The 20,643-nt window shown below is 46.3% G+C and overlaps 2 protein-coding genes across 5 annotated transcripts in view; both read right to left on the minus strand.

The window, feature by feature from the left end:
- Positions 1-558: 558 nt before the first annotated feature.
- LOC135248547 (uncharacterized) lies at positions 559-7,360 on the minus strand. Its single transcript, XM_064323324.1, has 2 exons — positions 7,335-7,360; positions 559-7,139 (listed from the first exon to the last, which is right to left on the minus strand). The coding sequence occupies exons 1-2, from the start codon at positions 7,358-7,360 to the stop codon at positions 6,617-6,619; spliced, it is 549 nt and encodes a 182-aa protein (XP_064179394.1). The 3' UTR covers positions 559-6,616.
- LOC135247782 (SRC kinase signaling inhibitor 1-like) overlaps positions 7,131-20,643 on the minus strand; it is a 150,514-nt gene continuing 137,001 nt past the window's right edge. For 3 of the 4 annotated variants that reach the window (XM_064321609.1, XM_064321613.1, XM_064321611.1), the window contains one exon: positions 17,567-20,639. In XM_064321609.1, the coding sequence (XP_064177679.1) occupies positions 20,490-20,639 (150 nt within the window). In that variant the 3' untranslated portion in view covers positions 17,567-20,489. Of the gene's footprint in view, positions 7,574-17,566; positions 20,640-20,643 lie in introns of those variants that run through there. The other variant, XM_064321610.1, reaches the window with a different exon arrangement.

The following is a 20,643-nucleotide window of genomic DNA, read 5'->3' on the forward strand; positions in this document are numbered from 1 at the left end:
CATTAGTTATGTCATGTTCTTATCAACATAACATTTTATGGCCATATATATGTTCAAAAGCAAACTCGTTTAAAAAAAAACAAAAAAAACAGCTCTTTAATGAGCTGAAATCGAGCCTGTTGCCTAACCATATTTCTGTCTCTGCTATTATAAGTTAACCCACATAAGATAATGCTAAAATCCATGTAAAAACTTAAACTTTCCAAGTAATGGGATATGTCTACTACTGTAATATTTTTTCATTTTCCCATTTTAAGCCTATTCAGTGCCTGATGATAGCTGCTACGCATTATTGGGCCTGTTTTCTTAATTCTTACCTTAGCATGGAAGTGGTCACTGGAAACAGAACTGAACACCAAGCAGGTGTGTGGGCCATTTAATGCAGGCTGCACTTCGCCAAGCTGGGTCAGTGGATTTAGTGTTGTAGCTGCAAAGACACACTCACACAACCACTCCCCCGCCCACTCCCCGCCCACTCCCCTCCCCACCCCACCCCACACATACGGGACACTTCCTTGCATTTAAAAAATATTTCCAAGTCACACAAAAACGGACACCGCTGTTTACAGATATATTTTTATTAAGGTCTTTACAGTCATCTTTGAAGTGAAAATGGCTAAATGGGAAATTGTTAGTTTCCCTTACGATTTCTGGATGAATGGTTTCAGCAACATGGTGCTGATATGGAATGTACCAAGATACATCACTGTGATTGGACGAGCCGTGCATCTGTCTGCACAGCAGTGAAATGGACAAATGGACACTGTGCTTGTTCACAATTAAGAACCCATGACTTGACTGTACAAGAGAGCCGCAATTAGTCACACAAACACAGCAATTATGTACAAAAGACACAGTCTCTGTCTTCAGTTTTCTCACAAAAGAAGCACATTTCTCACAGAATATCATGGCATCCACACTGATTAGTTAGTTAGTTTTCATAGTTTTATTTTTGTATTTTTTGTTGTTCATAAAATCACTAGTCTACAAATGGAAGCATCACTCAGAAAAACACAGTCGGTTGGTTGATGGTAAAGGTCTCAAACCTTCTTGGTCTCATCTTTATTGAATCCACCACTCTTTTTCTTAATATTACAGACCACAATAAAACTCATCATGCCTGATCCACAAACACATGGTATAATTAAAAAAGATTATTTCTCTCTACAGTATTTGATCTTTTTGAACTTACATTTATTTAAAAAAACATACTGTAGACTTTTTTTTTGACTGCACCGTGCAATTGCTTGGAATATACATGCATTATTTGAGACTTTTTTTCCTTTCGGTTTGTTTAAAAAAAAATCTGGACATCAAACTGTAGATTCCCTCTCTAGGACGATTCAGTCTATATACAAATTTATTTCTCTTTTGATGCCATGAGCTTGAACACCCACACATTCATGTAGAAACCTTCAAATTAACCATAGACGTCATGAAAAATATGTGTATACATATATAGATATAATATATATATATATATTTCTTGTTTCATTTTAAAAATAAAAATTTGAAATAATAACTCTGCCAAAGACAGCTTATTCCATCAGTTGCCCTTGGACAGGGAGTGATTGGGAGAGGGGTGTAAAATGTGCTCTCAGTTGTGCCCCCCGTGTGCTCAGGGTCATTCGGGGTGAACTCATCGGTAAAGGGGAACACCCCTCCTCCAATGGCCCACGCTGCCCATCAGTATAAAGCGCATCAGTTTTTGTAGAGCTGAAAACAATACCTCTGTTATTGTTTGGCCAGAGGAATGGTTTGCTGTGGCTGTGTCCCCTAGAGGAGCTCCTGGTCTGCGAACTGGACTTCTGACCAGTGCGTGGAACAGTGTCAAAAAGCTGATGGCCAGAATCTGGGGGACCCAAACTACACCCGGTTCACAACAATCGGTGCAGAAAACAGCCTCGGCCAAAGTGCTCAAGTTTCACATGTTGTACTCTCACTCAAGAATAACAATGAGACATCTGCCTATATCTCACACAAACAGCTTATGAAGGAATTTTAGAGGCTATATTGTTGTGTCCTGTTGTAATGGACAAGAACTATAAAAGCAGAGTCCATTTTGTGCGAAAGCAGTGGGAGAGATAAAAGTGGGGCATGGGAAAAGGAACAAAAGCCGATGGAGAAAAATTATTAGAAGCTTGAAGAGGCCAATTATTATTTTTTTTTACAATTATCCAGTACTTACAGCAGAGAAAAGGTCTTGAAATCAAAATTTAAATCTAAGGTTGTTTGCTGGAAGCAGCAGGGGCCTCTGTGCTAAGTGTACATTGTGCAGGTTGGGAATGGCAGTGCAGAAAAAGGAGAGAGACAGACACACAGAACAGTGATGTGGGCCTCCGTGCATCTGACGCTCCAGGTCTCATAAGACGCTTGTTCGCATGACATCACTGCGATGTCATCAGGTTGAAAGAACATCGCAGGAAGGTCATGAGAATACACTGGGGAGTATTTTTTTTGGGGTTCACCGGTCAGCTTCCTCATTCAGTGTTCAGGGACCATTATTTCCCTGATACCCGCGCCTCAGAAACACTCATTAACTGTTCGCTGCCCTCTGTTACACTGTTCCTCACAGCCATTATTACATGTGTTGCTTCAGTTTTTGCTTGTTATTGCAGTTGGCCTTGCCTCTCTCATAAAGCATAGGCAGGCTGGGTAAAGACACAGGGACTCTGAGCCCCGTGCTTTTAAAACCCCTTTTCCGAAACCACACCGCCATATCCTCGCCTCTTGTTTTAAAATGAAAGACAACACTGGCACAACAAAAGCAGAAGACACAAAGTAGCACTTTCGGAGACTTCTGTGAAATCACATTGCTCGATGACAATGAGTCCACAGAAATTCTAGAACAAACCAACTGAAACAAACAAAGCACTTCAAATCAACCCATACTTCGAAAAAAAAAAAAAATATACTATAGACACAACTGTTTATATATTACATATGCACTTATTATATATTTCCAACTAAATATAAAAATGTTAGCTGATTCAATAAAAATGTCTCATTTGCGAGTAAAATTATTTGCTAAAATGGTGTACCTTTTCAAGAATAAAAAAACTGTACAAAAAAGCATACGTATTGTGTATAAAAAAACAAACAGATGAGGATCTCATTTGACATTGTATAATATTTAACCTATATAGCACACATTTCTTCACACTATATATTAATTTCATACACAAACATCTCACTAAAGATATATTTATAATTCTATATACTTCTTTTAGTTGTTTTTTTTTTGTATCAACTCTTTGTATTAAATTATCTATATGTGCTTGATTGGAGAGGGAACACACAGGCCAAACTGAAGGCTTGGTTCCGGTTCTTTTGCTCCCCCTCTAGTTTTCTATGTCTACAGTATTGAAAACTTCTCCCTCCATTAATGCAAGAAAAGTCTAAGGTATCTGTGGACTTGTAGCTGCTCCCAGATGGCTGCAGAGCTGAATTAGTCTTTCTCGCAGGGTGTTGAATTGAGCGGTTCGCGTTATGCGTGTGTGTGTGCGGTGCTGCATAAATCAGTGGATCTCTTTCGTGTCATTACACTAAGAGAACCCTAGGTGGAGCTCTACCAGCTTCAGCCAGCGTCCGGCATCGGCATTAGCTGAGCATTCTGTGAAGCGAGCCCTGAACTTGCATAAAAGAGGGGACAGGACAGGAAGAGTGGCGAGCGTGCGCTCACTGTATTGGGTCCACAGGAGCCACGACGGGATTCAGGCTGTGAAACAGTGAGATCTCCAGCGCAGTTTTGTTTCTTCCGCGGAACGACTCGGTCGTCCACCCGTTCTTTTTGATCCCTGAAAGCTGAGAGTTGCAGCGCTCTAGACTTTCCCATCCTTTGTGCGACTGTCAGTCAAAACAAATGCACCCCCCCCCCCCCCCCCAACACCATAGACCTACCCCCTGTTGGGGCAGTTCACACAAGCCAGCTTCAAGCCATTTACAGCGGGTGGGGCGGTGGGGGGGGCGGGGCAGGGGCAACCGCTGATATTTCACCATGACATTCTAACAGGGCTCAGCCGGTCCGAGACAGACGGACACAGAGGGCGGGCCGATGCTACTCCCTTCTCTGGGGAGCCACGTCCGTACAGCTTATCACGCAGACGCACGCCAAAGCCACTCCATCTTCCCACATCAATACAGGCCCCCGCTGACACCTATCACTGTGACACATTCACGCGTCGCCGTTTCGGAACGAAGCTGCGGGTCGGAGCAACGGGGAGACGGACAGTCGCCCGGCGGCAGCTGCGGTGAGATCTCCGAAAAGCGTGAGAGACAGGCACCGTCGCACGCCCTCCGAGCGAGTCGCGGACGTGCGGTCGAAGTCAGGGCCAATCACCGAACTGGAGAAGCACGAGCGGCCATTACTCAGACGACGCTCCACCTACAGCAGCCGCATGCATATTTAAATCATAATAGGAAAGAGGCAAGAGAAGTTCTGTATGTGTCGCTCGTTCTCGTTATTAATGGTAGGTATTTGCTATTGAAAGAAATGAGCCATCCCTGTTACAATAGCTTTCTCACAAAAAAAAAACCCCCGCCTTTCTTCCCGATTGTTCGGACGACACACTGTACCTAATAGCCTCGTACAGCGAAAAAAAAAATTGCTCTTAACAGCACCAGTGTTGCCGTGTAAATTGTTTTGAAATGCTTCGCACGGCATGCCAAATCATTTCCAGGACATCTCGGGCGATACTGCCCCTCCTATCAGCTTTCGTGTTTCGTTTCGCGCCACAGTTAATCAATTCTGCAAACACACAACAGAGAATGAACAACCCAGTCAAACATGAAGGCGAAAATTAGTAACGACGTGTTGCTTGTGCCTTGACACAACAGGAGCAATATTTTTTCCATTGTGGTCACAAACTTCCATTTCCCACAGTAAACACCGACCTAGCTCGTCAAGAAAAAGCATCCACTTTAAAACCAGAGGTCCAGTTTTCTTGTCTGCAGTGAAAATTGTCTACAGTGTCAAGGAAGGACTGGTCTCGTGGTGAGAAGAGTTTGAGAAACATCGATAGTCGCAGAGATCCTCCTTTCACTGCATTACACTGGCAGAACCACAAAATAATGCACCTACCAGCAACACACCAGCCAAGGCTGCAGTTTCAGCCCTATTTACTCTAGTCATGTCCCCCTCCCTCTCCCTCTCTCTCTCTAATCTCCTATGACCTCCTACCTTTGAAAAAGTAAGGGAAAGCAACTGTGAGTTCATGTTTACAGAGGCAGATTGCAGCAAACAAGAAAGCATCACATTTATGTCTTCTCTGAAATATGATTCTGCATACTGCGGATGCACCAAGAACCTGCATTTTCCAGTTTCTCACATAATAAAATCGGTATCATAGACTGTCAATGACCTGGTGGTAGGGGGATAAAATTATGGGCTTGGGTGTGACTGCGTGTGTACCATGGACAGATATCACTACCTGCCAGACGGTCCAAATGCCACTCCTGCCCCACTGGTCCCAAAAACACTGATTGTCTAATAGTTTCACTCTACACTCTATAGTTTTACTGTCTTATATCCACATCATAATCAATCTTTTATCCACATCATAATTAAACAACAGCAAGCTTATTTACCTAGTATTTGTATATCCATTTACCTTTAAACGTATGCATTGGTTATTTTCTGTAACATTCTCAAACATCTCAAAAAAGCAACAGAATAGGACTACTGTCCCTTTAAGTCCTCATTCCATTGTCCTAACTCCTACTCGTTCTTCATTATTTGCATACCTTTCGTTCATCTGGACGGTAATTGAGTTACCCAGACCATTACCACTTTTGCTGAGCAGCACAGTTCTGAGAGAAATGTTGACTAGCACCAGTTTTTCAACAGACCATGAAGAATTGATTAATGTTGAAAAAAATGTAAAACTGTCCTCTCTTGTTGGTTCACGTTTTTGCAGTAGAAAAAATGATATGAATCTCATAGCACAATCACTGAATCTGATTATTGCAACTATTTTTTTAAAATATTCCTCGCAAGTAGAAAATAGTATCTTGAAGAGATAGAAGCTAGATTGCATTGTACTGTATGAAATTTGGCTAAGGTGAATGGGCTGGGTATTTTCCACAAAGGATTTTATGTCGGATTTATTCTGCATATCCATACCTCTAAGGGCAGCTGGCAGTGACATTCCGAACCTACAGTTGCCATGGTGAGGAACCAGCGGTACGGCTAAAGGAGGGAACGGCCGACCGGCTTATAGCACGCGGTTCAACCGACTGGACCGCGCACAGAACCGAAATACAGAAGCGGCAGGCCTGAGGATTTGTGAGCAGTTGGCAGTGGAGAGGGCACACGCCTGCAGGTTAGCTTATGACTGTTGTGAGTAACTCTCACAGGGGACCAGACTGAGGGGGACTGTCCTGGGAATGTGACTCTTCCAGCAGGCTCGCGGAGTTCAGCGGTTAAATTGCCCCTTCACTGGAAAGTCTGAATCATAAAGAGAGTGAAACCAAGAAAAACAGCACCCAAAAAGACAAAAATACACAAGAGGGAAAAGATCTGGAGGGATCGTCCAATGCTTTGCCGATGGTCCCTTCTGTGTTGGACTGGGCAGGGCTGTCACATGTCCTGTGTTTTTTCATGTATATTTTTTGGGCTTCATTCTGAAGTTTTGATGTCCCATGATCCTCTCTGCTCACTGGGAGCCGGGTTTGGGCAGCTCTTGCCGCCGTGCTCCTTGAAGCTGTTGAGGCTGCAGTATTGGAGGCCGCGGCCGGAGGGCTTGAGGCCCAGCGAGGACAGGGTTAGCGGGGTCAGCTGCGTGGGCGAGGACGGCGAAGAGGAGGAGGAGGGGCTGGTGGAGGTGGGCGAGGAGGCGGTCGCGGCGGCGTTTGTCGCGCGCCCGCCGGGCGGCGGGGCCGGGGAGGGGCGCGTCTCTCTGAGCAGCCGCTGGCGGAAGGCGGGGGAGAGCAGGGCCTCCGCGCTCAGGCCCGATGCCGACAGGCTGGACAGCAGAGCCTCAGCTGAGCCGGAGGAGGCCGGCAGGGACGAGGAGAGCGCCCCCTCCTGGGGGTACCTCTTCAGGCCCGGGGCGATGACGGCGGTGGACGGGGGCAGGGCCGAGAGCGAGCGGCTCGAGAAGGCGACGTTCCGCAGCTCTGATAGGCTACTGCTGCTGCCGCTCAGAGCCTATAGGCACAGTCCCCAGGGCAGAAGAGGGAAGGGTGGAGAAAGGAGGAGAAGAATAAGAAGAAGAAGAAGAAGAAGAAGAAGATGAAGAATAAAAAGAAGAAGAAGGAGGAGGAATTTGGGAGGGTTTCAGAGAAGAGAAACAGAAAAGAAAGCACAGTCTTATAGTCGGGGAGGCCGATTAGGCCTGCTGGGGCCTCGTTGTCCTCCCATCCCGCAAACAGAGACAGGGTGGCAGGAGTTTTAAAGGGAGCACTGGGCCAGGTGGACTTCTGGGGCAGGGGCTTGCTGGACAGGTGGGCGAAGTTCCGGGGGCCAGCGGGGTGGGGAGGAGGGGGGGGGGGGGTAGAAGTTTTGAAGTTGAGGTGAACCAGGAGGAAGTGAAGGAGGAGAAAGGGCAGTTGAACAGGGCGCTTACTGCTGACCCTGTGTACGACGCGGGGTGCAAGCATTGGGGTGTCGCCGGGCGGGCGGGACACACGGACAGACAGGTTGTGGAGAAACGGGCAGGCAGGTGAAGCGGGTGAAGGGTGAGGGGGTGAGGGGGTGGGGGGGTGGAGTGGGTGAAGACAAGAGAAAACAAAAACAGAACAAACACAGGAATTAATTATTCAGGTTACAATTCACATGCATGGTGCCAGCCATGTGTACCTTATACTTTATGGTGGTCAAAAAACATCTTTCAACATAAATTTCATAACACTTATGACTTTACATGCAACAATACTGTGTGGAAAAGCAGTACTGTTACCGATCACCTTGGCATTGTCACAGAAGTTCAGGTGGTTCAGGGGCCTCATTTGTAAAAGTTGGTACGTGCAGATTTCATCCTAAATTCAACAGATTTGATCGTATGTGAAAACTGCTGAGTCAAGCCTTTTTTTCAGACAAAATAATATTTTGCCAATCCCCTCACATATAGAGATGTAAAGGCTATAATAAATGCAGATATTAAATTTATGTTTTCAACTTACATTACAGGCATTTAGCAGACGCTCTTATCCAGAGCGACTTACACAACCTTTACATAGCATTTTAACATTGTATCCATTTATACAGCCGGATATATACTGAAGTAATGCAGATTAAGTACCTTGCTCAAGGGTACAACGGGAGTGTCCTACCCAGGAATCGAACCTATGATCTTTTGGTTACAAGCCCAGTTCCTTACCCACTGTGCTATACTGCCACTACTTTATTATTTTATTTAAATAATGTGTTTTTTTAATACTATGAGGAACAATGTTGTGGGAGGAGCATTAACATTATCAAGTGTGCAAACCTTAAACAGAACAGCCCAATATAATAATGATAATGATAATTTTATAAATCATTCATGGGAAAATTTTAGGAAATGATCATATGCTCACATTTAGGATGCATTCAAAGATGATTTTATAAATGAGGCCCCAGATGCATATGTGGAAATGGACATTACAATTGTAATGCTGCGGTGGGCCCACAGAGGGCGCTGTGCTGTCAGATCACTCCCGTCACCGCGACCCTCTCGTTGGGCTCAAAGCTCTGCTGCGGCTGACACTTAGCAGGCAGTCGGCAGAGAATGAGAAGAGCAGACACAAGTAAACTGCTCCTGAGATGCACTAACTCAGGAGTGAGAGAGAGAAGTGTGGCATCAGGGTCAATGCTTCATGACACCAGCTTGCATCGATGCCGATGATCACATTCTAGCTATGCAAAAGAAAGCGGAAAGCTACCGCTAACCTCACTGTACCAATGAAGAAGACAGCACAGCCCTGATTAGAGAGAGGGAGAAATTTCCCTGACAAAAATCTTTAGGATAAACTTTCACATATCTGAAAAGAAGTTTGTGATAAATTCAAAATAAATCCCATGTCTGGATGAATGCTGAAAATGATTTCTAAACCTTACAAACAGACCAGCTGTCATTGCCATTGGTATTTCATGTCTTGGGGCCTACATGGTTTTATACATTCTCAGATATGGGGGACATAAACAGAACAGGCATACAGTACCAATAATCTGAACTGCGATATGCACGCACATCCATGAAATGAGCCATCCATGTAATAGGAATTTGTATGTTAATGGGGAAATTATTAAAGTGAAATGAAAACTGCATGCATCTTGTTGGTAGGAGCAGTCCAATGTCCACTCTGGGTGATTCGTCTGGAATTGCACTGAATATACAGTACTTAAATTAGCCCATGCCAGGTACACCACCCACATATCCTCCTCAAACCCAGCAGGAAAAAAAAGTTTAAGTATTTACATTTTTTGGCATAAGTGTCTTGGATGACAGGAACATGTTTCCGAGACAATATTTTCAAAGATATTATATTATTTTTATTGAATTTTATTGTAAGTTTCAGCATAGCCAAATATATGGTTCTTCGGATTAAAACCAGACACTCGTGTCCCTCACAGAGGACAAAAATGAATTGCCGGGTCTTAGGAGGGTATGGAAAATGTGAATTTGCCCAAGGTTCTTTTTCAAATGCAGTTTTCTATTATAAGCCTTATTATTCAGTGCTAAAAAGGTACAGACGCCTTTACTTACAAAATGATCAGCACATTCAAATTTAAAGTGGAAATGTTGCTATATGTAAATCGCTGTAATTGTCATTCTCTCTGGATAAGAGGGTCAAGCCAAATGCCTTACTGTAAACGTAAATGTAAAAAAAGTCTTTGTCTTTGTAATGATTAAATTAATTTCACTAGGTTCAGCTGAAATTGGTTTATATGACTGGAATTTTTAAAAATGGCGCTGCGTGAGACAAGATGAATTACCTGCTAGTGGTTACTGATAAGAGGGAGGACTGTTGCAAAAGCCACAGAGGAGCTGGAAGTGTTGGTGCTAAACGGAATGAGAAATGAAACCGCGCGGAGCTCGCCTAAGGAAACGTGGCCTTCCCCGCGAAACAATCAACCCTGAGCCAGGAGTATAAACGCGCTGGGACCCGGGGGCCAGTGCAAGTGAAAACCAAGTGACTTGAGACAAATATAGAGACCTAAGGACCGTCGTGCCATATGGGCAAAAAATAAATGAATAAATAAAAAACCGGGTACAAAAACTGGTGGCTGATCTTCCATCAGTGTGCAAGGGTAATAGCAAAGGATGTACATAGGCCTTCAATTTGCTCTATCCAAGAAATGTTCAATTAGAATATGGAATGTTCAATAATATTTTACACAATTAATTGGCCTAACAACAACAGTAATAATAATAATAATAATAATAATAATAATACATTTGCATTTGTCAAAATTAATTTAAAAGATCCAACATCAATATGAAGAAAGGTATTTAACACACAGATCAGACACATAAATACATACATGATCAAACACGCAAAAACACACGCATACACACACACACATACAAACACACTCAGGGGAGAATCCACAAAAGGACTGTGATGCACTTGTGATGTAAGTGCTTGTGACAGATTCACAAATTTGTAACTGAACTACCAGGGAAATAGCAACATAGTGCACCATCTGGGTCATGGATAATTAAATTGCATTAGACCTTTCCATTTCTGCCAAATGTCTGGAATTTAGTCTCAGAAAGTTAGCTTTGACCCATGTCCCCAAGATCCCCAGTAGCTGCCCCTGTTCAGAAACTTTCTTTTTCTCACTGATATTGTGGTTACCTGTTTTCAAGCGTGTTGTGCTTTTGTACCATGTATGATTCTGCTCTCCAGGTATTTGGGCATGCCTATGAGGTCACTTGATTTGTATCAAGCTGTCATTAATTTGGTGTAGTTAGCATTTGCAGCTGTTTGTACAATACTTAGCATAAGCCATATTCTGTCATGCTCCTTAGTGAAGTATTCAGTATAAGTTTCCGATGCAGGCTTTAAATTCACTCAAATGGATTACGTCAGCAGGCTAGACTCATGGGCTCCCCTTCTGGACACAGTTTGCAAGTGTCCACTGTTCTGCTTTTTAACACTGGCGGCACAGGAGCTCCGTAATGACACCAGGCACCACAGAGAAATGGGCAGTGTCATCACTTCCACACAGTATACGTAAATGCACACTATGGACACACTAGACCCACATGTGAAATCAGCCCTTGTAAATATAACACCCCTTAAAATACATACAGATGAAAAGAGACAAAAAGAAAAAGGGTAATGCTCAACTCAAATTTAGATTAGTTCTGCACTTTATACATGACAGCTGTATATGGAGCACTCAGGTATTTCTACAATACCAAACAATGGTGTGGGCAACCTTACTGCCACAGGACGAAAATGTTCCCCTACGTTAGCAGACCTCAGGAAAAAACAGAGACCTCCGTCACTCTGTCGCCGCAACAGGCCTCGTCCTCAGGGCTCCAATTCCACTTCGCCGCACTAAAGTCCTTCCCATCAGCCAGTGCTCCCCGACTCCCTCCTCTCTGATACCGATCGGATCGTGTGACAGAGGCGTAGCACGGAGCGCTTCCCTGCTCTCGGGCAACGCTTCTCTTATCAGCGCGAGAGTCGCAAACGGGTCCCGATGACCCTACCTGACATCAATCTGCGGCGATACCATCGCTGCGTCGCCCCTAAGAGCAGTTACACGCCTCGGGGATCAGCGAGGGGCGTGTTATCTGCCTCCGCGTGGATCCGTCAGGACCCCCCCACCCTGCCCCCCCACCGTGCTCATATTCAGTCTGCTCCGTGTTACATCACTAGCTGGATGTTGCGCGGTTCTGTCTGTCGGGGCAGAGGCGGGGGGGGGGGGGGAGGATCATGGTATTCGGCAGCCATCTTTGAATAATGGCTTCCACTCAACCGTCATCTGATGATAATTAAGAATAAATGACTGAAATCAAAGGCAAATGCATGAATGGATCTAAATTGAAATAGATAATTGCTGCATCTGTGTCACTACTAAGCTGGTGAAAGAGAAGGGAATAATAAATAAAGAGTGGTATTGATTTAAAATCACCACCTCTCCCCTCAGTGAACCCTCCCCCCCCTCCCCACACAAACACACACACGCACACCCACATACGAACGCACACACACACACACACACACACACACATGCACACACTCACATATAAACACACACACACACACACACACCCTTCTTTTTAAATGATTCTTTGAGGAAGGTTTCCACCAGAGAAGGAAATGAAGTGGTAATCGGGGCATGATTGATGCCTCTCTGGTCCAAAAATCGATTTCTGTTTGAACTCTGCTTTGCCGTGATTGGCGGGGGGGGCGGGTGCTCTCTCTCTCTGCTCGCTGCACTCGATTGCTAACCTTCAGCTTCCCCGTTTCGGCTTGGCGGCGTTTCCTCTTCTCTACCCCCGTGAACTGTGTTCAGTCAGAGGCAGTGACGCATGGTCGCCTATGCTATTCTGAGTGTGTGACTCTGCCCTCACACTGGCACTGAACCTAACTCATTATAAATGTAATGGGGCAGTGAGAGTATTCTACACCACGGTCACTGACAGAAGTGTATGAATTCTCTCTTATCATTCCATATAACAAGACACTAGACCAGATCATGTACAGTAAGTAGCATACTGCACGCATTGTGTATCCACATTATGGGCTGAATTGTACATATACCATTTTTATATTTGAGGAACATGTATTCATGAGCTGAATGGGACCTCAGCAAAGAGTTCTGTATTGTCCAATGACCTTCAATCCCGTGTCTGAATCTGTGTATGGGAACGTCTCCACTGACCTCCAATCAGGAGGTGCGTGTGTTCTTGTGGAACCGGTGGAAAGCTACTGATCTCTTCCTTCTTCCTACTCCCTCTGCATAAAGAGGCACTCCCTAGTCTGCCATGACTATTTATCCCAAACTATTAATCCAGTAATCCTACTTCCTCTCGAGGGGGAAGAACGCACTCCCATAAACTCAACCAGCTAAACGCAAACAGCTCTTAACCTGCCTCTGAGGATAGCTTAAAAATTGACTTCTCGCATGGATTTATTCCAACAGGATTCAAGGTTCCGGACCAAAAAAAAACCTGAAGAAATGGAGGAACGGAACATTGTGGCAGGAAAGATTCTGGCTATCAGGTTCTCTGATCTCCACGACAACGATGCTATTGTTGAGAAGGCTGTTCCCGAAGACTGAAACTAAAAGTTTAATTTCGACTCCCCAGATATAGATATTCAAATCCTCGCGCTCTCCCTCGCAGTTTAATAGAACAACAGAATAAAAAATGAAGGTCGTTCTGCTTTTTATCTGGTGACAGCTACTGGTAAAGCTCAGGTAAGAAAAAGGTAAGAATATCTACTACAGAGGGCAGAAAGACATATTAATATTAATCATCTCTTTACCTTGATCTGTGGTCCCAGCAGTGCGGGTAAGTCTGATTGTCATTCATAGCAATGAGACAGTTAACATGAGCTTAACTAGTCCTCCTCCTCCTATGTCAGGGGTGCCACAATACCTCCGTGTGGAAAACAAATTACTTCTCGCTGAGGCTAATTCCCAACTCAAAATGTGAATTTCCTATTTACTTATGTGAATGTGGAACACCTGAGGCTACGTTCGTGCTTCTGGTCCCCAGTTTTTCTTCTTCTTCTTACTGTCCTTCTGCCTTCTATATGTGTGGAGCTGCAGAGGGAGATTAGGGGTTTATCGAAAACACCTGGCCACCTGCAATCAAGGGGATAAAACAGCCAGTCCCCAGCTGCCTGGAATGTCTCTCTTTTTCGCTCAACTGACTTACCAGATTGCTGGCTTATCTATTTTTTATGGTGTTCGCTCCTGTTTAAGTTCTAGCCTTTGTTATTTCTTTCTTTAATCTTTTTGTGTGGGGTTGCCAAGGACAGGCACTGCTAATTTTCTCTTCTTTTCTGTGCACCTTTTTCTTTGGTTTCGGGTCAGAGCAGAAATCCAGCGGAAGACTCGCCATTTTGTTTCCTCGGGAGGAAGAATAGCTACTGGTTTAAGATCAGGGTAGCAGTCTACATTATGCCCTACTTTGGCCTGTCCTTTCGTCTTTCCCGCTTCTACTTTCAACACCAGCAATTATTCATATGCGTTCAGTGATTTTGTTTTGTAGTCTTATGTTTGTGATTGTGTAAAAAAAAAAATTAAAAATTACATTTTTAGCACCTTGTTTTTGACAAGGTGCTAAACAGTTGTCCCCCAGTTAATATAACATGGGCAGACTTCAGGACGCAATACACAATCAAAGGAAAATCGGCAGTTTTTGCTGACTCTCAGAAATATGGCTCCCTTTTTCTAGTGTCTCGCCTCCCTCTGGCTGCTTCTCACATTGCCTCTAGCATGGTCGGGATTCCATACCAGACCCGGTGTATTAGCACGACAAGCCAGATGACAAGATAGATAGATTATTCATGAAGGTCTTTGATTAAAAACAACTCTCTTTATGCAGTAGTGATTTTTCAATACCACAATGATTGTAGCTGATTTCATAGCTCTTCAAACTCAAATTTAAATTAACTTTTTAAATGGAGGCATTCTTCCACGGAGATGCGCTTAATGATCAACGTTCTGCATTTTGTATGAACATGCCAGTCTGGGCTAAACTTGTTTGTTGTAAGCTAATGCTAACCGTAGCTATGCGAGACTACACAAAAGGATGGCTTTCCATCCATGCTGGCTGTTCTGTGATTATTTTCACTGGTGTGCTGAGAAATGGTTGTTTTTTCCTCTCTCTCCTCTCAAGTTGAGAAAAAAAACGCTTGGAACAGCTTCTGGGCAAAGAGACATGGTCGTGATTGAGACCCTGATTCTACTGGTGCAGGCTTTCCAAAGAGAAATAAAAGCTATCACTAAGCTTTGATAGGAGGTCCTTCCACAAAGAAGTCAACGACTTATGTGTGTGTGTGTGTGTGTGTGTGTGGATGCGCCTGTATAGGGAGGGAGCTTAGGTTATCTGTGCTTCCACTCAAATAATCTAATATCTCTACTGTGGCTGGGCTCTGATTATACTCTTGTCAGAGTCAGAACTAATGAAACAGGTTAGCCTGTCATTGACGAATGATTCCTCTGGCATTTATACGCCTGTGCCCCCAGCCCAGTCGCCCTACCTCCCGCTCGTATGTACGTATCCACGCTGCTGTCTGCCCAGACTGCTGTTGCTAAGTTTCCAAGATTTACGGTGCGTGCCTCCTGCCAGACCACAACCCGGGACAAAGCGGCCCGGCGGAAAAGGGAAAAGAGCAGCATGCCTCGGCCGGTTGCCGTTGCAACGGGGCTTGGAGATGAGAACAAAGCCGTCCCTGTCTGCCTGCCGTTTCCCACTGACGGACTGCGGCCCGCGGGCCAGGACTCAGGGCTCGCGTAACACGCATGCATGTACGCACGCACACATGCATTCACACATGCATTCACACATCACGCGCACACACACACGCACACGCACACACGCATTCACACATCACGCGCACACACACACACACGCAGACACGCATGCACACATCACGCGTACACACACACACGCGCGCACACACGCATGCACACATCACGCGCACACACACACACGCACGACACACACGCGCACACACACGCATACACACATCGCGCGCACACACACACGCACACATGCACGCACACACACGCGCACACACACACACACGCACGCACACATACACACACACACAGAACAGAAACGACGGGAGATGGGTGCTGCTGATCACCTCACTGACACCTGCTGAGATAACTGAGGGGACCAGAAAGGAAGGGGGAGGGGGGGGGGCCTTCTGGCTGGAAACTTCACCTCCATTATACTGTACATGGAGAAAAGTTTATCTGCTACCTGGCCTTTGTGAGGCAGACATAGGCCCTTTTAAGGTAAACAATGAGCAAGTTAGATAGGAGATATATATTTAAAACAACGGCTGAAAACCCCTGAGTAACATGCAGTACTTTACAGGACATATTCAGATTCTGTTGTTTCTTTTTTTTAAGATAAAATGAGAAAGTTGAGGTCAGATCTATGGCCTGGTTTAGGTAATACACATGGGTACAGTGCGGAGATCACGTGATTGACATCAGAACAGGGAAGGTCCATTAGAAACTGGCTTATCCCTGACATGCAAATTCATCATAAATGAGCAGCTGTTATATTAAAGTGTGTCCCCCTAAGAGTGCATAAAACGTGTCACATAGTAAAACGTATTACTCGCTGTGTTGGCATGGGACTCCGTGAAGGCACTCCTCTGTGTTCAGGGCAGTGGAATAACTCACAAAGTCCTTACGAGATCCCCTCTCTCCAGACCATCATAAGCCATGCGCATTTTGTCTCGAGCACGGTCTCGTACTACGTAGTTATAGGACTCCGGAACATTACGGGCTATAGTACAGGCCAGCAGCCCGCTGGCCCGTTTTACCCACGCCTGTCCTTCCTTATGGCGCTGCCTTAACCCTGCAACTGATGGGCTGAAATGAGGTAACCCAGCGCTTTGTGACAGGGAGCAGCATCGTGCGCGGGGGCCAGCGGTGGTGAGATGACGTCGAGCTCTGAGATTCTCAAAATGGGTCCTGAGGGAGAAGCAGATGAGGATGCAGGGGAGGGGCAAGAATGGGGCTGAGGGTGGAGCGGACAGGGAGGTGGGGGGGGGGGGCAAGGGAGGGACACAGCTTAAAAGGTCAGACGCATGTCCAGGACTGGGGCTTTGGGGGTGTGGGTAGTTAGCAGAGGCCTTGACTGGTGGGGAAGGGGGGAAGGAAGGAAGAGTTAGTTTGTATAAAAGGTTTGGTGGACTGAAACAAAAAAAACTGGGAGGGAGAAAAAGTGGGAGAGATGAAGGTCCTGGTGATTTCAGACGTTCCTCCTCCTCCTCCTTCTCCTGGGAGACTCTCCGATCTTCCCATCGTGGCCGTCCCGATGTTCCCAAAATCCAGCTTGCGTGGTTTAGCGGAAGCCGCTGGAAGGTGGGCAGGTCCCTGCGACGGCCTCCCACCAGCAGCTCGGTGCATGCGACTGGTGACCTCTGTGCGACTCCCAGGGAAACAGGAAGGGAACAAACCCAGCCCTTCCTTCAGGACAAGGGGTCAAAATCTCTCCAGCTTATTTTCATGCTTCCAGTTTACAGGGGGCACGAAATTCACCCGCACAGCCTCTCTCTGCCAGCCAGCTAACGGAGAATAGAGTCGCAATGCAATTGTGAGGCACAAGAAACAAAACAAAGAGAACGACAATTCGGGTTCGTCTGCACTGAATCAACAGCGGTCTGGCGGCGGTCCTGTTGGATAAGGAACGTGCGCCGTTTCGGTCCGCTGCGATGCCATGCCGCGCCGGTCACGGCTCGCTGACCGACTCCGCCGCCGCTGCCACACCCGCCAAGCTCGCTCACTGTGCCGGAAAATTGGCAACAGGCTCTTTGATTACACAGCTCTGATCCACTCTAATTGGTCCGGTTTTGATTAACCTGCTGGCCACCTCATCAGCTTGTTTACACCATGCCCCCCCCCCCCCCACCCCACCCCACCCCACCCCAATCCCCCGCTGACACAAATAAGCAGCAAAGTTCCAAAGCAAATGACACAGTAGGTTGTAGTCTAACAGACACGCAACGGGTACTAATGCTCAGTTATGAAAAAGCAAACAAAACAGGGATTACGTGACTGTCCTGAAGCCTCACTGCGTTCTTTTTAACCTGCCGCTGACTACGCAGGTCCGGTCCAAAGCACGCACTCTCAGTTCCTGTGCCCCTCAGCTCCCAGTTTCAGTCGGTACCAAGAACAAGAAGGCATGCGTCTTCTGGTGAAAGACCCGCTGACATCTCTTCCGTTCAGTAACAGCCCTGGCACCGTGCCCCCCCCCCCCCTTGCCCCCCACCCTCCACCACCATCCCGTTCAGTGTCTCGATATGCCACATTTCCCCATTACACATCCGCCTAATTGTGCACTGCAGTGAACCACCCTCACCATAAATCTTGGAAATTGCACCGGCAGTGTTGGGTTGAAGTTTAACTGTGTATTCAAGTAACACCTTGCAGCCAGGGGGGGTGAAAAATCTCACAGAATTAAAGATCTTAAGACCCTACAGTGTTTTCAACGATGAAGAAATACACACAACCACACAGAGGGACCATGGATTTACATTTGCAGTGATTATTTACTGTATGTTCATGATCTAGCAATATCTAAATATTGCCATTCAAATGCAACCCATTCCAAATTAGGTTAATTTGCTCACATATACAACATAAATTCAACATACTTGCCTACTTTCTTTGCAGATATTTGAATTGCTCCTCCGTGTAGGTAGGTAAACTTGTCTGGCCACAGCACACCTTTCTAAAATGAACCAACTGACTAGCTTCCATCTCTGATCACCAAGACCACCGAAGGTATAACACTGATTGTTGGGAGCGTATACACTCATTCTACGCAAATAAAGCATTTAAAACATTTTTGGAACAGTCAAAGCAGAAGTACTATTCTTGAAAATAACAACTATTTAAGAGTGTGAGAGCACCACATAATAATCCTGCCGCAGTTCCAGCCAGAGGTAACACAGAGACGCTAACAATGCAAGATGGCAGTGCCAGCGCACGTAAACGGAGAAAGGTGCCTTGCCTGAGAAGATTGCCCGCACACAGGGCTTTCTGTATATTTTGGTAAAGGACAATTTAGCAGGTCCACCCTGCCACCTCATACAGCGCAAAGCACAGCACCTCTGTTTTGATGTAGGAAGACCAGGTTGGCTTGTATAGTTCGCACATCAACCACGCATTGAGGATGAAACATACTCACAAAGACACCGTCAATTTAGGGGAACAGTCAGCGTGCTCATGTTTCTATCGGCCTAAATATGCCTAGTCTCTAATGGTTGAGCCTTCTTTACTACGACTAGTTCGGGGGACGAAAAGGCCATGATTCTGCTTTTGAGCGCAGAAGAGTCCTCAAGTTTTGCGCGACGGAGGTATTTACAGTTCATGCCCTCGTGTCACCACCGTCGCCGCGGGGGGCGAGGGCATGACGACAGTCCTGGAGCGCTCACAGTATCTTGTGTATTTTGGTTGTCGGGTAATGTGCAGCAGATTGGAGTAATGAAAGAACCAGCTGGCCGAGACGCCAGCTGAGGGGAAACAGCGAGATTCAAGCTGTCCTGGCTTTGCGTTGAGTTTGAGCTGGATTGCTTAAGTGCCGCTCTGTGGCAGCCTGGAGAGGCTAATTGAGCTGATAAGTTTTTTTCACACACATCCACGCACCTGACCTCGCCAGAGCAGCTGTCAGCACCCAGCATCTCTCCAGCTCCCCTTTCTCTATTATACATTCATTTGTTTTCGATGTTTTCCTCTCCTTCCCCGCCTCCTCCTCCCCTTTTAACACCTCTGCTTTCTAATTACATAGTGTGTGCCCTTCCTGACCTCTTCCTCTCAATGAGCCCCTGTTGTTTCTCCTCTTTCCTATTCCTTCCCCTTCCCTTATCGGCGCACGGTGAGCGCTTACATACCCTCTGCCCCTCCGTATGTCTCCCTGTTCTTTGTGGAAGGGTGCTGGGGAGGTGGAGTTGGGTAGGATTATGATGTACACTGTAGCCTCTGCTTCATTGAGAGCGCTCGTGTGAACATCTCTGGCCTGTACTGGAATAAGTCCTGTAGTCCCGCAGGTGTACCTTAGCCCCAGTCAGCTCAGGACTACAGCGGTACGGTCCCGCGCTCTGACGGACAGTTGCTCGGCAGCCCATGGCAGCCCAACACGGCCCGCCCCAAACCTCAACCCAACAGGATTCCATGGCATTCGCATAGCACTCTTTCCCTCTTTTTTTTTTGCAAAGCTGGGTCACTGATGAGCAGAAAATGATAACCCAGAGGACAGGACAAGTTATTAGCCAGTGCCTGGAATGAGGGTGCCTTAGAGAACAGTACGCAGAAACTCTCCGGGATGCTGGTTGATCCAGGGTGATATAGCCATATAACGAGGGCACAGGTATGGACCAGTGAGGGAGGGCAGAGGGGTTCACCAGCGTGTCCATGGCCCCGCATTTGGCATCTCCTTTGAGTTTACTTGGCACAGTACAGGAGCCCACATGGTGAGGAGTTTCACCGACAGAAAGAACCCTTATCACACCGTGAAACTCCCCGTGGTCCCATTTTGGCTCTATTTTCATTTGGAATACAGAACAGCAAAAAAATGTCACAGAACAGTGTAGGTGATAGACCGTAGGAGGTAACACAGATAATGTCAGTGGCCTCTCTGTGTGGACGCCCTGCCCGAGCTTGTAAACGGTGTCCACCGGCCCATGGCCGTGTCCTCCTGGTGTTTTTGGATGAGGAAGAGGCAGCAAAGGGCAGGGCGGGGTGGGTCAGGAGGGGGGAGGGGGGCAGGGGATTGTCATTTGTCAATGGCACAAATAGGTACACATCTGCAACACTAGCATGGTGGAAGGAGCAGGCTGTGAAGGGGGGGCCATTAGAAGTGAAATACCTGCTGCTGGCCCTGGATCTTCAAGAAGTCCTTGCTTGCCTTGTTCTTTTCCGGGCTGGTCTGCTGCAGGTGCTTGAGACGGGAGGCAGCGGAGGAGTGCAGGGATTTTCCAGGGCCGGGGCAGCTGTTAGCGGTCTGT

The sequence above is a fragment of the Anguilla rostrata genome, chromosome 2, assembly GCF_018555375.3.
Source record: "Anguilla rostrata isolate EN2019 chromosome 2, ASM1855537v3, whole genome shotgun sequence".
NCBI classification, from domain to species: Eukaryota; Metazoa; Chordata; class Actinopteri; order Anguilliformes; family Anguillidae; genus Anguilla; species Anguilla rostrata.

Coding starts and splice junctions, on each gene's coding strand:
- LOC135248547 (XM_064323324.1), bottom strand. CDS start 7,360: ATGGGAGGACAACGAGGCCCCAGCAG. Junction 7,140..7,334: donor GGACAACGAGGCCCCAGCAG/GCCTAATCGGCC, acceptor ATAGGCTCTGAG/CGGCAGCAGCAGTAGCCTAT.